Below are 18,063 nucleotides of genomic sequence, written 5' to 3' on the forward strand. Positions count from 1 at the left end.
GAACGTAAATCCATCAGTGTTTTTAAACAAATAGATTAAAGTTTTTTCCATCCTCAGTTATCTTAAACAGTTGACCATAGGGGTGTGGTTAAATATCACAATATTTTGCATGGCAATATTATATCGTAAGTATTTTTTTAGCATGTCATTTTTTTTTACTGATGTTACAAAGTAAACAATTACGATTTCTTTCTTGTCATTTTACTAATTTAACTTTTTTCTTGTAGTATTACAACTTTCTCTTGTAATTTTACAAGTTTTTTCTTGTAATTTTACAACTTTTTTTCTTGTAATTTTACAACTTTTTTCTTGTAATTTTAGAAAAATTTTCTCATAATACATCTTTTTTCTTGTAATCTTACGTTTTCTTGTAATTGTATGTTTTCTTGTAATTTTACAACTTTTTTCTTGTAATTTTACAACTTTTTTCTTGTAATTTTACAACTTTTTTCTTGTCATTTTACAACTTCTGACATGTAATTTTACAACTTTTAACTTTTTTCTCATAATATTACAACTTTTTTCTTCTAATTGTACAACTTTTTTTTATAATTTTAGTAATTTAACTTTTCTCGTAATTTACGATATCTTTCTTGTAATTTGACTTATTCAACTTTTTTCTCGTAACATTACACCATTTCTTGTAATACATATATAATATGTATTCACACACATATTTATGTTTAAGCTCCAGCTCCAAAACAGTGGAACCAATTTTTAAGAGTGTTTTTTAGTTTCACTGAGTGATATGTCGGGATAATCCCGGAAAGTGATGACACCGTCTTTTCCCATGATCCTCTTGGCAACGTCCCATCTAGAAAAGCAGCCTGACATGACCAAAATAAAAAAATGAAAGAAGACAAAGGCACAAAGAGGCGGAGGTTATGGCGTCGGTGGCAGTGGCGACGGCGGAGGCGGAGGCGGCGACTGCGTCTCGGGGTCCGACACAGAACCACTCCAATTGTGAGCACATGTTAATGAGGCTGCTCTGATCCTCCGGTGCTTCCCATGTTTTCAACACCTTCAAGGACCACATGGCGCTCACAGGATAAAGACAACTAAATGAGAAATCTGAACGTTTTCTCTTCTCTTTTTTTCGCAATGCCCTGGGGCCTCTTCGCTTTTCAACCTGGTTGCCCATTCAGTGCCCCCCCCCCCCCATAAAAAAGAAAAGATCAGAAAGAGGGAACCACAGGAGACGTGGATGAGTAAACTTTTTAGGAAAATGCCATATTTACGAACCTGAAGTAATTATCAATTTAAGGCCCCCGTCGGTGCAGGAAGAATCGAAGGATTTTGGGGGGAAACTGAAAAGAAGGAGAGAGTGAGAGAGAGAGAGAGAGAGAGATGCTGTTTTCTCACCAGCGCTGTAATGAGATCACTAACATCTTGAGTCGGCCTCCATTATAGCCTCCAAACAACAGGCCTCTAGATGAAAGGTGAATGCTCCCGGGTTCCTGCTGACTGCTTTAATAGCACAGTGTCCTGTGAAAGCTTCCAGGGCCGTCGCTCATATTAGCGGCGAAGCGCGGCGTTCAATGGGACGATGCCTTTTGGCTTTTGTCATGAGATGATTAAGGGTTTCGTTGTTGTTGACCACAAGGCACTAGAATCCACTCTGCTGGGCTCGTTGTCTGAGTGGACGGGGATTTTGTTTGATGGAAACACCTCTCGGGGATCTTTCAGGTGAGCTCTGCTTCCGTGGCGTCTCACGTGGACACGTCCTTCAGAACGTCTCCACTGCTTTGTTTTCCCTCTGAAGACCCTTCAACCTGTCGCCGCCCGCCCGCCCGCCCCACAATGATAAAGACAAACAGGTGAAGCCCAATAACGCTCCTCGAGCAAAGAGCAACACGGACGCACATTTGTAATTCATTTACGAACCACAGGGGGGCACAGGGTTCTCACACGGGCGATATTTACCATTTTCTCTTGTGCGTTTGCCCTACAATGGATTGGTGACCTGTGACCCCGCCCTCCACCCTATGCCCCACCCTCCACCCTATGCCCCACCCCTCCCCTTTGGAAATTTTAGTAGAATTTTGGAATTATAAGTAGAATTTGGAATTATAAGTAGATTTGGGAATTATAAGTAGATTTTGGAATTATAAGTAGATTTTGGAATTATAAGTAGAATTTTGAAGTCTTTTTAACTGATCTACAGTCGGACGATGTTAGCTTTGACTCTTGTGTCGGACGTCGTGCTCATGACTCTTCAGTGAGGACACTCTCTGACCAATCAGTCTGTCGATGTCACGTTTCAGTGTCGACTCAGCTCGCGTGGATTCTCGTCAGAGCAGGTACTAAAAAAAAACACCAGGAACGATCACTGATGGAAAAGTAAAAAAGAAAACTGAGTCATGCTGGAACTGTAAAATGAAAAAAACACCGTTAGACAATAAAAACCTTGTTGTTTTCACGTCCAGTCAAATGTATTCATTCATTTCTTCTACCATCAGAGCAGAGATTGAGGTAAAGACAGTGAACATGTTTCATGTTGTGATCACATGACCGTGCAGAGAATGTGCTTTTTTTGTCAGCAATCAATCAATGCAGGTCCTTTCAATCACGAGAGCTTTAGACTTTGGGGGTGGGGGGGGGGATTAGTTTTGTCGACTTAAGAAGCTCGACTACCTCTGTACCCACCATCTGCACCCCCTGCACCCCTCCACACACACACACACACACACACAGAGAACACGGACACTACCAGCCTTTTCACTCTCTCCTAACAAGGCGGCTCCAAAGCATCGGCCCACTCCAAGTAATTAAATCAATCCCTTTGTGTTTCCCCCCAATATTCTCCTTCAGTGGGCGACTGCCCAAGATCTGATTATGTCTCTTCATGCATATTCAGCTCGCAGCGACGACATCACAAAATCTAAAACAACCTCTTAGTTTTTACACAAGCAGCCCCCCCATTTTAAAACTTGTACATACAGAATATTTATATATATGTATATATATATATATATATATATATATATGTGTACATATACTTTCCCAGAATCCACTCTCTGCTCCGGCAGGAAAATGCGGCGGCGACTCACTGACACTTTTTAACAGAAGATGAGGAGAAGTTAGGGGTCGCAGCCTGAAAGACAAATTGGATTAGCAAGTATTGGATTAAAGGTAAAACGGAGGGATAACAAACAAGAAAAGCTGCCTGTGATCACAGGGTTTAATATATTTCTTTTCCTCTCGCCCTCCCCCCTCTTTCTTTCTTTCTTTCTTTCTTTCTTTCTTTTGGAGTAAAGATCCCAGGCTTAAGACGGGCTTATTAAAACTGGGATTAATTTGTAATGCTCCCGCTAACCCTCAGGGTCAACCAGAGATTTGTTATCTAAAGCAAACAGGGAATAAAATTTACTTTAACAACACAACGAGAGCTTTTTAAATCCATGTCTGCGAGGCTTCTGCCAGGTTTTGGCTTTATTTATTTGAGCGGGTGAAGACGCCGCTCTGAGGACCACGAGGACGAGGGTAAATATGAGGCTAATTGCAGCAAATTGTTGTGATTACGGAGCTGTTTGGTGTCAAAATGAGCAGATCATTTATCAGCATTTATGCACATTTAGTCACGTGATATGTGTGTTTACAGTGAGGGGAAATCGACTAAACATATGCACAAGAAGAAAATCTGCATCAATTATTAACCATTGGTCGCACTGATTTCTAAAAATCTGCATTTGCCCCGGCTGTAGAAAAACCCTTATCGTCAACCTTGATTTTTGATACCTTTACAAAAAAAGGTCGAATCAGTCACGTGTTTTCACTTTGGAATTATAAGTAGAATTTTGAATGAATTATAAGTGGATTTTGGAACTATAAGTGGATTTTGGAATTAAAAGTAGATTTTGGAATTATAAGTAGAATTTGGAACTATAAGTAGATTTTGGAATTATAAATAGATTTTGGAATTATAAGTAGAATTTGGAACTTTAAATAGATTTTGGAATTATAAGTAGATTTTGGAATTATAAATAGAATTGGGAATTATAAGTAGATTTTGGAACTATCAGTAGAATTAGGAATTATAAGTAGAATTTGGAACTATAAGTAGAATTTGGAACTATAAGTAGATTTTGGAATTATAAGTAGAATTTGGAACTATAAGTAGATTTTGGAATTATAAGTAGATTTTGGAGTTATAATTAGAATTTGGAATTATAAGTAGAATTTGAAACTATAAGTAGATTTTGGAATTATACATAGATTTTGGAATTATAAGTAGATTTTGGAATTACAGGTAGAATTAGGAATTATAAGTAGATTTTGGAACTATAAGTAGATTTTGGAATTATAAGTAGAATTTTGAAGTCTTTTTAACTGATCTACAGTTGGACGTTGTTGGTTTTGATTCTTGTGTCGGACGTCGCACTCATGACTCTTCAGTGACGACACTTTCTGACCCATCAGTGGTGACAGTCTGTTAACGTCACATTTTAGTATTGGCTCAGCTCATTTGGAACCTCGTCAGAGCGGGTGCTAAAAAAACCAAACAGGTACAATCACTGACGGGAAAATACATCGTGGAAAAAAACGGCATTAGACAATAAAAACCTTGTTATTTTCACGTCCAGTCAAATGTACTGATTTACTGTGAACGTGGACTTGTTTCATGTTAGCACTGACAGAAACAAATTTACTCATCTTCCTTTGTTTAGAAAATGAAATGTAATCAGTGAGAATGAGAGCGGTTCTCTCTCATTAGACCTTATCTTTGTAATGTAGCGCTGCCTCAGATTGGGATCTTAATCTTATTTGGTTATGGAGGCTTTGTTCCTCTGGACCTTTGGGGATAAAAAATAAAGAAATAATCAGTGGCTTGTTGTCAGTGATGTCTCTTGGAGTTCGTTCCTCGAGGTCGATCATCGACCGTCAGCGTTCTCTTCGAGAATAGCTTCAGTCTTTGTTTCCCGTTGCACCAGGCACAGTTTTCTCTTAAAGGGACAAACTAATAACGCAAAAACGCGGGATTGTGTTTCAGTGTGGACGAACAGAAACTGAGGCGTTATATTTTGAAAACTGCAAAATGGTGCTTCAGTGTGGACGAACAGAAACTTTTACATTCACGACAAAACCCACAGCAGTAAAAGAGCTTTAAATAATACATTTTATTTTATTTTCTTCCTACGAGACTTGTTGACCTCAACAATAAGAGAAGGAGGAAAAGGGCGAGTCATCGCCTCCTCAGAAAACGCGGTCGATGTCTCTCGCGTTACCATTTTTCCGTTGGTAATCCTGCACAAATTACCCTCGTGCTGCAGTTTGTGTATCAGCTGTTTGCACTGGATTAATGCGAGTCACTGGCGGCAAGTGTTCAAATCAATGTTTATTTATGGTTTTTCTTTAAGTGTTTAAAGATTAAGTCATTAACATATTGATGAAGTTTTTTGTAAAAGTTGCCCAGGAAGAGAAGAGTCGGAGCTGAAGAGGGTTTTTTTTATTGTTTTGAGGTTTTTTTATGAGCAGCTGAACGGTCGCTAGGCCAGAGAGAAAAAGAGGCGTCTTATTGATGTGACAGTGCAGGTTGTTTTAAGTGTGGTTGTATGAGGTTTGCTATGAGAAGCAGTCTGAGACACAGAGGCTCAGTCTCAACGAAAATATCCAGTGAGGACAAAAAGGAAAAGGATTTTAGCCACTTAATAAAAGACTCAGGACTTTGGACTTTGGTGTGGGAGAGTGAGTGGTTTACAAACTTCAGTTTCCTGTTGGAAAAGTCTGTCTAACAGTGAGATAAAGAAGTGAACTACACCTCAGAAAAAAAAGAACAAATCCTTGAGATATATTAATTTAAATAAATCCATGCATTAAATATCATATTTGAAGAAGGAGATTTTTGTTGTGTTCTCCGTGGGATGAGGTGAAGCACACACATTGATTTTTGTCATTCAGCAGCGAGTGACCTGCTGCAGGTAATCCCCCTCCTCACCTGATAACCTGATCCATAATAAATCAATTCTAATTAGTTTTATGTGGCCGACTTTCCTCCCTCGTCTCGTCATCCGGACTTGTTTTCAGCCGACAGTCATCTGCACACCTGCTATCAGTTAATCTCCTGATTATTAAGTGCAGATTATTGACAGCGTGGAAGCGCTGATGTCGCAGCGCAGCCTCTCGTATCAAGGACGTTCAGGTTTGGTTTCCTCTGCTCCGTACGTCGTCCTGTCCAACTCCTCCTCCTCAATTTGACAAGAAAACGTCTTTCTGTTAATTCATTCATACAGCACTGAAGAACCATCGGGTTGTTTGTTATTGTGGATGACCTTTAATGCAGACTTTTATTTTGAAAATTGAGGGATTGTGTTTCAGTGTGGACGAACAGAAACTATGACTTTTATTTTGAAAAGTGTGAGATTGTATTTTAGTGTGGACAAACAAAAACTATGACTTTTATTTTGAAAACTGCGAGACTGTTTTTTAGTGTGGACAAACAGAAACTATGACTTATATTTTGAAAACTGCGAGATTGTGTTTTAGTGTGGACAAACAAAAACTATGACTTTTATTTTGAAAACTCTGAGATTGTGTTTTAGTGTGGACGAACAGAAACTGACTTTTATTTTGAAAACTGCAAGATTTTGTTTTAGTGTGGAAGAACAGAAACTATGACTTTAATTTTGAAAACTGTGAGATTGTGTTTTAGTGTGGAAGAACAGAAACTATGACTTTAATTTTGAAAACTGTGAGATTGTGTTTTAGTGTGGAAGAACAGAAACTATGACTTTAATTTTGAAAACTGCAAGATTGTGTTTTAGTGTGGAAGAACAGAAACTATGACTTTAATTTTGAAAACTGTGAGATTGTGTTTTAGTGTGGAAGAACAGAAACTATGACTTTAATTTTGAAAACTGCAAGATTGTGTTTTAGTGTGGATGAACAAAAACTATGACTTTTATGTTGAAAACTGCGAGATTGTGTTTTAGTGTGGAAGAACAGAAACTATGACTTTAATTTTGAAAACTGCAAGATTGTGTTTTAGTGTGGAAGAACAGAAACTATGACTTTAATTTTGAAAACTGTGAGATTGTGTTTTAGTGTGGAAGAACAGAAACTATGACTTTAATTTTGAAAACTTCAAGATTGTGTTTTAGTGTGGATGAACAAAAACTATGACTTTTATGTTGAAAACTGCAAGATTGTGTTTCAGTGTGGACAAACAGGAACTAAGACCTTTATTTTGAAAGCCACAGAGACTTTGTTTGTGTGCGTGTGTGCGCGTGTTGGTATGTGTGTGTGTGTACATTCCTGTATGTAGTCTGTCTCATGGTAACCTGGTGCACATTGTTAGATAAATCTGAATGAGCGCTGGCCGAGCAACTTTTAAGATGATCGCCTGGGGGGGATCCCCCCCCCCCACACACACACACACACATACACACACACACACACACAGTCACACACACACACACACACCTCTGTGTTTCAGCGGGTGATGGGTACTGGATGGGGTCAGTTGGTTTTGTGGCTCTGGAGTCTGATCCCCCCTCCTTTATTGTTTGCCTTCTTAATGAGAGGGGCGGGACCACAGGGCCTGTGATTGACAGCTGCACTCTTCACTGCACTCCACTAACAAACAACATATCTCAGTATAGGGTTGTTGATATACTGACGATGCTGTGAGCGCCCCCTGTGCTGAGAACCAGCCACAAACATGGAGTCTACGATGTCTTCAGGACACGTTCACGTCTTTATCTCACTGTTACACAGACTTTTCAACAGGAAACTGAAGTTTGTACCACTCACTCTCCCACACAAAAGTCCATGTAGAAAATCAGTGATTTTAATTCGCAGTGACACAGGAGCTGCTGGTCTACTGCTGCCTCGTGTGGTCACTTTGTGTCACTGAGGTAAATCCAAACAAAGGAACTCCGAATTCATTAAAATAGGATATTTGAACTCAGTGATGGAGACAGCAGTGGATCAACAGCTCCTGTGTGCTGTGTTGTTAAAATCACTGATTTTCTCTCAGGACTTTGGTGTGGGAGAGTGAGTGAAGACCTGGTATTTACAGTATGTCATGAACGTATGAGCAGCGTCTTCACACCCACACACACACACCCACACACACACACACACCAATCTTTAGCTGCCTGGTCCCTGGATTTAGAGGCTTAGTATTAAGAAAATACTTGTGCAATTTGTGGGATTAGTTTCTCCACCACTCACACACACACACACACACACACACACACACACACACACACATCTTGACACATGTGATCGACCTTTGACCTCGTTACCACATAGATTAATTTATATACTTTCTTTCCTTGTATTATTTATTTCCCAGATTAGTTTTATTTTTATTTTTGAAATTTGAAATAAATAAATAAATTAAAATATATAAAATGTTTTATTGTAGCCATTTTAAGATCATTATTTCCTCTTCTCTCCCCCTTCCTCCTCCAACGTCTCCTCTTCCTTCTCTTCCTCCTCCTCCTATTCTTCCTTGTTTTTCTTCTCTTCCTCCTCCTCCTCCTGATTTTCCTTATTTTCCTCATCTTCTTCATTCTCTTCCTCCCTCTCCTTTTCCTTCTCTTCTTCTTCTTCCTTATCTGACCAAACTTTTCCTGCTCACGTGTCACGTGGTCTGCTCACCTCTGGAGAAGTGGGCGGTCTCTTTGCGGTGCTGGAGCTCGCCTGCTGGTTGGCTCCTCCTCCTCCGGGGCCTCTGAGCGCTGTGATTGGCTGACAGGAGCCGGAGCTCGTCCTGCGGTTTTTTTTTTTGTCACTCATAATAACACACATACACACACACACACGAGCTCGAGGCCTCAGAGAGAAAGAGAGAGACACACACACACACGGAGAGAGAGAGAGAAAACTGAAAACGTCTTATTTTGAAAGACTTTCATCCATGTGGATATTTGTAATCTCTGGATTTCATTTCACTGGATTTCTATTTTTAAATTCTTCACAAGGTGAGACTTGTCTTTAGTTTTGTTTGTTTTTGTCTTTATCTGTTGTTCTTTTATTTTATTCCCTGTATTTATCTAAATCTAAAAATTTAGATGTGTGAAATAAATTTGTATTTCATTTTATTTTAAAAAAAACTGTATTATCCCTTTTGTTTCCTGCAGCTGTTGTTTGTATTTTAATCTTAATCTTAAACTCTTTTGCACAATGTTTCGTGTAAAGGGAAAAGAAAACAAGAAATTAATGATTTCATTCCATAGTTTAAGTTTCTGTGGGTTAATTTTAATTTTTTATTTTTAAAATATTACTTTAAAAGTTGTTTTTCCAACACAGAAATGTATTTTGTTCTATTATATTAATTAAATATCCTGTTGTTAATGATTGAAATGTTATAATGTTCCTTTATTTTTGAGTCAAAACAACATTTAAAAAAAAAGGAGAAGAATTCTCGGCGCAGTTTATTGAATTTCCTGCAGCTGCTGATAAGAAAAGCTTATTGTCTCGTGCAGATCTAATCTAAATTCTAATGGAGTTCATTTGCACACAGTTTTTTTTTCCTTCTTCTTCCTTCAAGCTTTCACTCCTGCGGTTATGGAAATGTGCGTAAATGAGGGTTTCTTTTTTTATCAGGGGCCGTGAACGCCTCACAGGAGGCCGCGGCGGCTCCTGCTCAACATGAACAAATAAAAACATTAAGATAAAATAACAACAACGTCGTCACATTCAATCACCTATTTCTAACGTTGGTTTATATTTGTAATGTTTATTATTTTAGTTCCACTGTTAAAATCCTGCGTCACAATCATCATTTTCTTTTTTTTGGCGTCAAGTTCAGCAAAAACTTGCGCGGTTCTGAATTTAATTCATTCGAATATTTTAAATTCAAGGCTCATGTTGTGACAAATTATAATTGAATAAAACGTTACATTTATGAAGAGTTTAAGTTTAAAAATGGAGGCAACGACTCACTGGAATAAATAGAAACGTGTAAATTAAAGATAAAAAAAATAAAAGACCAAAACATGGAGTAAAACGGAGGATTTTAGAGGAAAAATATCGAATAAATACAAATATGAAGGTAAATGAACAGTGACACGCGTCACTAGTGTGATATAAGTTATTACATTACATTATATGTCATTTGGCAGATGCCTTTATCCACATTTAAACATTTGGGTACAAACAAAAGCTAGAAGTAAGTAAGTTCTTCAAGTAAGCCAAACTATAAAGTGCGATGTACAAGTAAGTGTTTTTTTTTTTTTTTAATTTAAGTGAAAACATTAACGAAGAAAAATAATGACATTAATAATTAATGTGTGAAGTAATTAAATAAACATAAACCATAATAAATCTTAAACTGTTGAAATGAATTTTAAATAATTTCATACAGATGTTATTTACAATACAGAGCTGTGTGTGTGTGTGTCACATTCCAGCAGTGAGAAAAGCCCCCATTGATTTAAATGGATCAGTTTAACAGAGTGAATTTAAACATAATAAAAATATATAATATAATAATATGAAAAAAATTTACTATTTTATTTTAAATTTCCTTAAAAAATTAATAAACAAATAAAACACGTGGTAAATTAAAAAAAATTCTAAGAAAAAAAATCCAATAAAACTACTTAATCTTGAAGAAAAACCTTGTTTTATATAATTATGAAAAATATATCAGAGATTTTTAATCATTTTTATTATTATGTATATTTAAAAAAATCTACATAATAATAAACTTTCTTTCTTTTGATTATTTACATTTAAATGTGTTCACTAATAAGAACTTTTTTCTTTAAAAAAAAAAAAATATAAAAATATAGATTAGACTTTTCCAGTTTGGACATAAGTATGGAGTACAATTAAAATTAAATAAAGCAATTTATACAAACAAACCAACATTGACATTTAAATATGACACAAGTTTTATAGAATTCCAAAAGAAACAACCACGTACATCAGATATATATATACATTTATTATTATTTTTTGATTTGTATGAGGTTGTTATTTTTGTAATTTTATAAACATTTTGTCATATTTAAATGTCAATGTTTAAAAAGCAAGATTTTTTTCCCCATAAAACAACATAAGCCGAACCAAAAAATCTTAAATAAAAACGTTGAACATAAGAAAGAAAATTGACTTTATAATAATTTTACCTTAAAAAAGTTTTCTCTTACATGAGACAATTTAAAAAAAGAAAACTTAAAAAACTTTAAAAAATCTGAAACTTTAATATTAGAATAAAAACTTAGAATCAAAAGACGAAACTTATGTTAAAAAATGTATAGGAGAAAAACAAATCACAATCACAAATAAAACCATAAACATTGTTGTTTTAGGTTTTTTAAGGAAAACAACCATAATTAATTAAAAAAGTTTTCTCTTACGTGAGATGATTTGAAAAGAATAAAACTTTAATATTAGAATTAAAAACTCCAACAAAGATTCATAAAATAAAAAAACAAAACTGAAGTTAATAAAATGTTACAGTTAGACTTAGTCATTAACTAGTTAAAGTTAGGGTTAGTGGTTCTGGTTAAGGTTAGTGAGGACATTTTGTCCTCACGTCCTCATGTCCTGTCTTAACTTAAAATGGCCGTTCATGGGTTAACTGCTGCGTTCCACTTACCTTGGAAGTCGGATGTTTCAGTCACTGAATTCGTCGTCGCTGCGTGACGTGTCGCTAAGTCGGAACACGGAAACAAACTTACCCCGGGCTAACCGCTGTTACCATTAGCAGTCGATAACATCGCAGCTGTACAAGGTATTTTTTGCGAAAAACAAACACCGTACGTAGCAACGTGAACAAATCCATTAATATTATGATAATATTAAAATGATAAATGACAATGAAACCCTTAAATTCTTCCTTTGACCTAAGCAATAAACTCTAAAGTTAAGTTTAAGTTTTAAGAGGATTAGGAGTCAGTGGCATTTTTTTGAAGTTTTTCTTTTTTAAACATTTTTTTGGGATTTAAGTGATTATTTTTCTACAGATGAGGATTAGACAGAGGATTGTATTGTTATAATTATTATTGTTATTATTGCAGTGTGTGTGTGTGTGTGTGTGTGTGTGTGAAGATGACAAGGACTGGGGATTGATTTTTTATTAAAAAAAAAATCTTAGCATAGGCTAATCTTGTATTTAAATGTATCTATTCAAGTGTTTGTTTAAGTGTTTACTTAAGTGTCCACTCATTTAATATCCATGTCATCAAAAGAAATGACTGTAAATGATTGAAATAACAACATAAATGAAGTTCAATTAGATTAAAAAAATGTTATTCTTTTAAATTAAAGCACAGGTTTTTCAAAAGAATTCATGAACATTTTATAGTAAAGGAAATAGAGGGTTTTCTTTAAAAAAAATTACCTTTTGTTATTAATTTCAATGACGAAAAAGGAGAATGGTGTGTTTAAAGAAAGAAAAGGAAGAAAGTGAGTTAGAGATGTTTGTAAAATAAAGAAAAGATTATATAATGTTAAATGTGAAATAAATTCCTTTATACCTGAAGTCATTTATTCATTTTATTAATTTATTTCTATTTTTAAAAGTAAAAAAGAAAATGTCTGCAGAAGCTCAACAAGTCAACATCACTGTAATCTGACTTAATCTCAGAGTGAAGGAAAAGGGAAAACGGAATGTGTGAAGATCATTCACTGTTTTTGTTTTTGTTTTATTTTATTTATTTAGTGTTTTTTTACTCAGGCCTATCTTTAAACTTCAGCCTTAATTATGAATTAAGTTCATAATTTTAACGGTTAAATACTATTATTTCATGCCACTTCTGAGCGAAGTTTAATGCGTTAATTATGTATTTTGACTGTCGTCCATGATAAAACTGCGTCATTCCGCATCAATACCGCGTTTCTCATAATAATCATAATAATCTCACAATAAAGGACAACATTTTTTGTTTTATCTTATTATCACAAATAAAGCCAATAAAGTTTTACGGGACAGAAAAAAAAGTTTATTTCAATTGGTTTTTTTGTTTTTTTCATATGAAATTAACTTTAAAGAATTGTGCGTATGATTTGTATTTTTTTATGCTGTAATAATCCTGCAAATAATCCTGTAATAATCCGTGTTTGTGTGCAGACGGTGACCGGGACATCAGCGGCAGCTGCGGCCGCTCGTGTCGCTCCTCACAGCGGACTCTTCCTCCTCCTCTTCGTCGTTTTCCCGCGCTGTGAGCATGATGTCATACCTCAAACAGGCCCCGTACGGGATCAACGGACTGGGCCTGAGCGGAGCCGCCATGGACCTGCTGCACCCGTCAGTGGGTTACCCCGGTACCGACCCGCCACACACACACACACACACACACATACTATAGGTAGAACTACATTTTCATATAAATGTAATACATGCAGAGAAAACACGTTCGCGCGTGCTATGTTAAACCAGACATTTCAACAACATGAAAAATAATTGAATATAATAATTTAAAAATATATATTGATGAAAACCAACATTCTAACCTTAACCAAAATGCATTTTTACATTCACAAGAAAAACTGTTAAAAAATATGACATAAAAAATCTAATGTAAAACTTTAAGGTAAGAATAAGAAAAGTAACATTAGAAAAAAAAAAGAAAAAAAAACATGTTAACTTTTAACAAAACAACTTTAAATTTCTCTACATGAGACACTTTTAAAAGAATAAAACTCACCATTAACAGAAAAAATACAAAGTTTGACATAAGGAAAAAAGAGTTTAAAAAACAACTTTATTATTATAATTTAAAACTTCAACAAAAGATTATATATATAAAAAAACATATGTTGTGAGGAAAAACTTAAAATCACGACTAAAACCTTAAACAATAATGTAAACTGTGAAGAGAAAAAAAAATTCTGTTTTATTTCAACATTTTTGAAATTATGTCGTTTATTGTTGTTTTTTACGAAAACAAAGTTTCTACAGAAACAGTTTATTAAATCTTTTTTTGTTTGTTTGTTAGTGAACCCTCGTAAGCAGCGCCGGGAGCGAACGACATTCACGCGAACTCAACTCGACATCCTGGAGTCTCTGTTCGCAAAGACGCGATATCCCGACATTTTCATGAGGGAGGAGGTGGCGCTAAAGATCAACCTGCCCGAGTCCAGAGTCCAGGTGTGTGTGCGAGAATCAAAGATTGCTGTTAATGCTAACTAGCCGTATCAGCTAACAAATGTAGCATCTCTCAAAATGAGTGAGTGAGTGAGTGAGTTAAAGTTTTGTTGAGTGAGTGAAAGATTTCTTTGGCTGTCATTTACACTAAATAGTGATGTCAGCTAACAAACATTGCAACATGAAACTTCTGGCATGGTAGCTGCTGTTTATGCTAATTACCACTGTCAGCTAACACATGTAGCATCTCACAAAGTGAGAGTGAGTGAGTGAATGAGTGAGGGAAAGTTTTTGTTTTGGCTGTTATTCATGCTAACCAGCAACATCAGATAACAAATATAGCATCAGTTAGTGTGTGAGTGAATGAAGTTTTTGTTAGGCTGTCATTTACGCTAAGTAGCGATGTCAGCTAACAAACATAGCAACACAAAACTTCCCACTTGTTAGCTGCTGTTTATGCTAATTAGCGATGTCAGCTAATATATGTAGCACCTTCACTGAGTGAGTAAGTGAGTGAGTAAAAGTTTTGTTTTGCTGTCATTCATGCTAACTAGCAAGGTCAGCTAACAAACATGAAACCTCTGGCATGGTAGCTGCTGTTTATGCTAATAGCGATGTCAGCTAACAAATGTAGCATCCTCACTAAGTGAGTGAGTGAGTGATTGCGTGAGTGAGTTATTCATTAAGAAGGTTATGCCCCTTGTGTTTTGTTTTTGTAACCTGACCGGTTAAAGGGACAGAAATAAATTCCTCTGACCTTTGACCTCTGCTCTGTGCTCAGGTGTGGTTTAAGAACCGACGAGCCAAATGTCGGCAGCAGCAGCAGAGCAGCAACAGCAGCAGCAGCAAAGTCAAAGCCATGAAGAAGAAGTCGTCTCCGACCAGAGAGAGCACGGGCTCAGAGAGCAGCGGCCAGTTCACGCCCCCGGCGGCCGTGACTAGCTCCGCCTCCTCAGCTCAGTCCTCTTCCTCGTCCTCTTCCTCAGTCTCCTCCGGCCTCATCAGCACGTCCACCTCCGTCACCGCCCCGGTGTCGTCCATCTGGAGCCCGGCACCCATCTCCCCGGCCCCGGCCCCCACGGTGCTGCCCGACCCCGCCGCCCCCACCAGTGCCTCCTGCATGCAGCGCTCCATGTCGTCCTCGGCCACCGGGGGGGCGCCATCCTACCCGGTGTCCTATGGGCAAACGGCAGCGGCAGCGTATGGTCAGGGCTACCCGGCCTCCGCGGCCTCAGGCTCCTACTTTGGTGGCGTGGAGTGTGGCTCGTATCTGGCGCCCATGCACTCGCACCACCACCCACACCACCCGCACCAGCTGAGCCCCATGACCGGCAGCTCCATGTCCGGACACCCGCACCACCACATCAGCCAGGCGTCAGGACACCACCCCCATCACCACCACCACCACCCGCCGCACCACCACCAGGCGTACAGCGCGCCGGGCCTCACCTTCAACTCCACGGACTGCCTGGATTACAAAGAGCAGACGACGGCGGCGGCGGCAGCGGCCGCGTCCGCCTGGAAACTCAACTTCAACACTGCCTCCGACTGTTTGGACTACAAAGACCAGGCATCATGGCGTTTCCAAGTGCTGTGACATCCTGTTTCTCTTCTTCTGAGGAAACTAACAGTAGAGTTGTTGGGTTTTTTTTGTGTTTTTTTAAAAAAAGGTTATTTGAGCCAAAACGTAGCGTGACGTCACCTGGGATTATTTTTCTAATCCAGAATTTGAGGGAAATGATGACTAGTTCTGGATATTTAAAGCGTGGCTGTGCGTGCGACTGACACTTGGTTAGCTCTGAGATCACATTGCACGCCCCCTGCTGGTCTCCTGTGTCGACAACCAGTCTCCAGTTTCCTCAGTGAAGACATGGCTACCAGCAGAGCGGCTTCACTAAAAACTCACGGAATAAAAACTTTGTCAGATGAAGTCTGTGATTTTTGTAAACCACTCACTCTCCCACACCAAAGTCCATAGAAAAAAATCAGTGATTTTAGCTGGCGGGACAGAGGAGCTGCTGGTCTGCTGCTGCCTCGTGTGGTTACTTTGTGTCACTGAGATTAATCTGAAAGAAGAATTTCAAATGCCGAATTTTACATAATAAGACATTTGAATTTAGTGATGGAGGCAGCAGTGGATCAACAACTCCCGTGTGCTGTGATGTTAAAATCGTTGTTTTTGTCTTTGGTGTGAGAGAGTGAGCGGTTCATGAAGTGACACCAACTTTGCGTTTTAAGGCTGGATCTCAAGTCTACGATATATCGAGAACATGTTCACGTCTTTATCGCACTGTTAGACAGACTTTCCAACAGGAAACTGAAGTTTGTAAATCCACTCACTCTCCCACACCAAAGTCCATAGAGAAAATCAACGTTTTTACATCACAGCACACAGGAGTTTTTGATCCACTGCTGCCCCTTTACCCCTATAAAACAATGCTGCTGTGATTTTTCACCTCTTGCTCAGACGGTCGTGGTGCGGCTGTGGGTGTGTTGTTCTGCAGACTTTACCGCAGCACTTGTTTTGTTTTGTTTTTTTTACAGTGAAAGGTTTTTTTGCTCAATGCAGGAAGAGAGAGCATAAAGAAAAATGTGAATATGATGTCAGTATTCTGCTGAACCCTGAAAAGATGTACACGTTTGTGTCTTTATAATAAAGACTTGTTTAAAACATGAGGCGTCCATTTAAGGCAAAGTTTGTGAATTCTGCAGCAAACACCCCATAGAGAAAATCAGCAATTTTAGGGACACAGAAGCTGCTGGTCTACTGCTGCCTCGTGTGGTCACTTTGAGAACAATGAAGTCACAAAAAAGTTGAATGTATTAACGGAGGCAGCAGTGGATCAACAACTGCTGTGTGCTGTGATGTTAAAATCATTGATTTTCTCTGTGGCCTTTGGTGCAGGGAGAGTGAGCGCTTTTACAAAGTGAAAAGCTACAAATATGTTACGAAACAATCCCTTTAAATTACCACTTCGAGACACATTCAAACAAATATGAGTCTGTCACAGCAGTCATTTGTGGCCCATTGTTTTGCTCAAAGACAAACTGACAGGAATTGAACCACAGACCTGACATTAAACCTGGATTGCTCAAATAAAAAAAAATGTAAAGTGAAAGTGTGTGTGTGTAAATTATCTTTCTAAAGTCAATCAGCTGTTCAAACACGCCACCATTTCCAGAACACGGCAGTGGTTTGAACGTTAGCTACGGGGTCCCGGAGGGAATTCTGAGCAGCGTGAGCAAACATGTACGTTGACGCCCCCCGATGTTTGTTTGCACGTGTCGACACGAAAGTACAACTCATTTAATCCACGGAAAAAAGACAAATCACGATTTTAATTAAGTGCCGTCCCCCACGTCCCCACAGCAGCAGCTGGACAAACATGTGTGTGTGTGCCTACCATTCATAGCTGCTGTTTATGCTAACTAGCAATGTCAGCTAATAAATGTAGCATCTCACTGAGTGAATGAGTGAGTGAGTGAGTGAATCAAAGACTTCTTTGGCTGTCATTTATGCTACCTAGCAATGTCAGCTAACAAACAGCAACATACAACATTTGGCTTGTTAGCTGCCATTAATGCCATCTAGCGACGTCAGCTTACAAACTTAGCAACATGCAACTTCTGGTATGTTAATAGCTATTTATGCTAACTAGTTACGTCAGCTAACGCACTCAGCAACAGGCAACCTCTAGTATTTTAGCTGCCGTTCATGCTAACTAGTGACTTAAGCTAATGAACTTAGCAACATGCAACGTCTGGTATTTTAGCTGCTGTTTATGCTAATTGGTGATGCCAACTAACAAATGTATAACTTCTGGCTTGATAGCTGCAATTAATGCTAACTAGCACACTTCAGCTAACAAACATAGCAAGATACAACATTTAGTATGTTAGCTGTTGTTTATGCTAACTAGCTTGCAAACATAGAAACATACAACATTTGGCTTATTGGCTGCCATTAATGCTTTCTAGCGATGTCCGCTAACAAACTTAGCAACATGCAACTACTGATA

The 18,063-nt window shown here is 37.9% G+C and overlaps 1 protein-coding gene across 1 annotated transcript; it reads left to right on the top strand.

The window, feature by feature from the left end:
• The first annotated feature begins 8,763 nt into the window (after positions 1-8,763).
• LOC131466329 (homeobox protein OTX1 B-like) lies at positions 8,764-16,720 on the top strand. The gene is made up of 4 exons (XM_058639495.1): positions 8,764-8,927; positions 13,028-13,221; positions 13,896-14,047; positions 14,826-16,720. Exons 2-4 carry the CDS (start codon positions 13,125-13,127, stop codon positions 15,639-15,641), a joined length of 1,065 nt encoding a protein of 354 aa, XP_058495478.1. The 5' UTR covers positions 8,764-8,927; positions 13,028-13,124; the 3' UTR covers positions 15,642-16,720.
• The last annotated feature ends 1,343 nt before the right edge of the window (positions 16,721-18,063 follow it).

Source organism: Solea solea, chromosome 10 (genome assembly GCF_958295425.1).
Source record: "Solea solea chromosome 10, fSolSol10.1, whole genome shotgun sequence".
NCBI lineage: Eukaryota > Metazoa > Chordata > Actinopteri > Pleuronectiformes > Soleidae > Solea > Solea solea.

Coding starts and splice junctions, on each gene's coding strand:
- LOC131466329 (XM_058639495.1), top strand. CDS start 13,125: ATGATGTCATACCTCAAACAGGCCCCGTACGGGATCAACGGACTGGGC. Junction 13,222..13,895: donor CCCGTCAGTGGGTTACCCCG/GTACCGACCCGC, acceptor TTTGTTTGTTAG/TGAACCCTCGTAAGCAGCGC. Junction 14,048..14,825: donor TGCCCGAGTCCAGAGTCCAG/GTGTGTGTGCGA, acceptor CTCTGTGCTCAG/GTGTGGTTTAAGAACCGACG.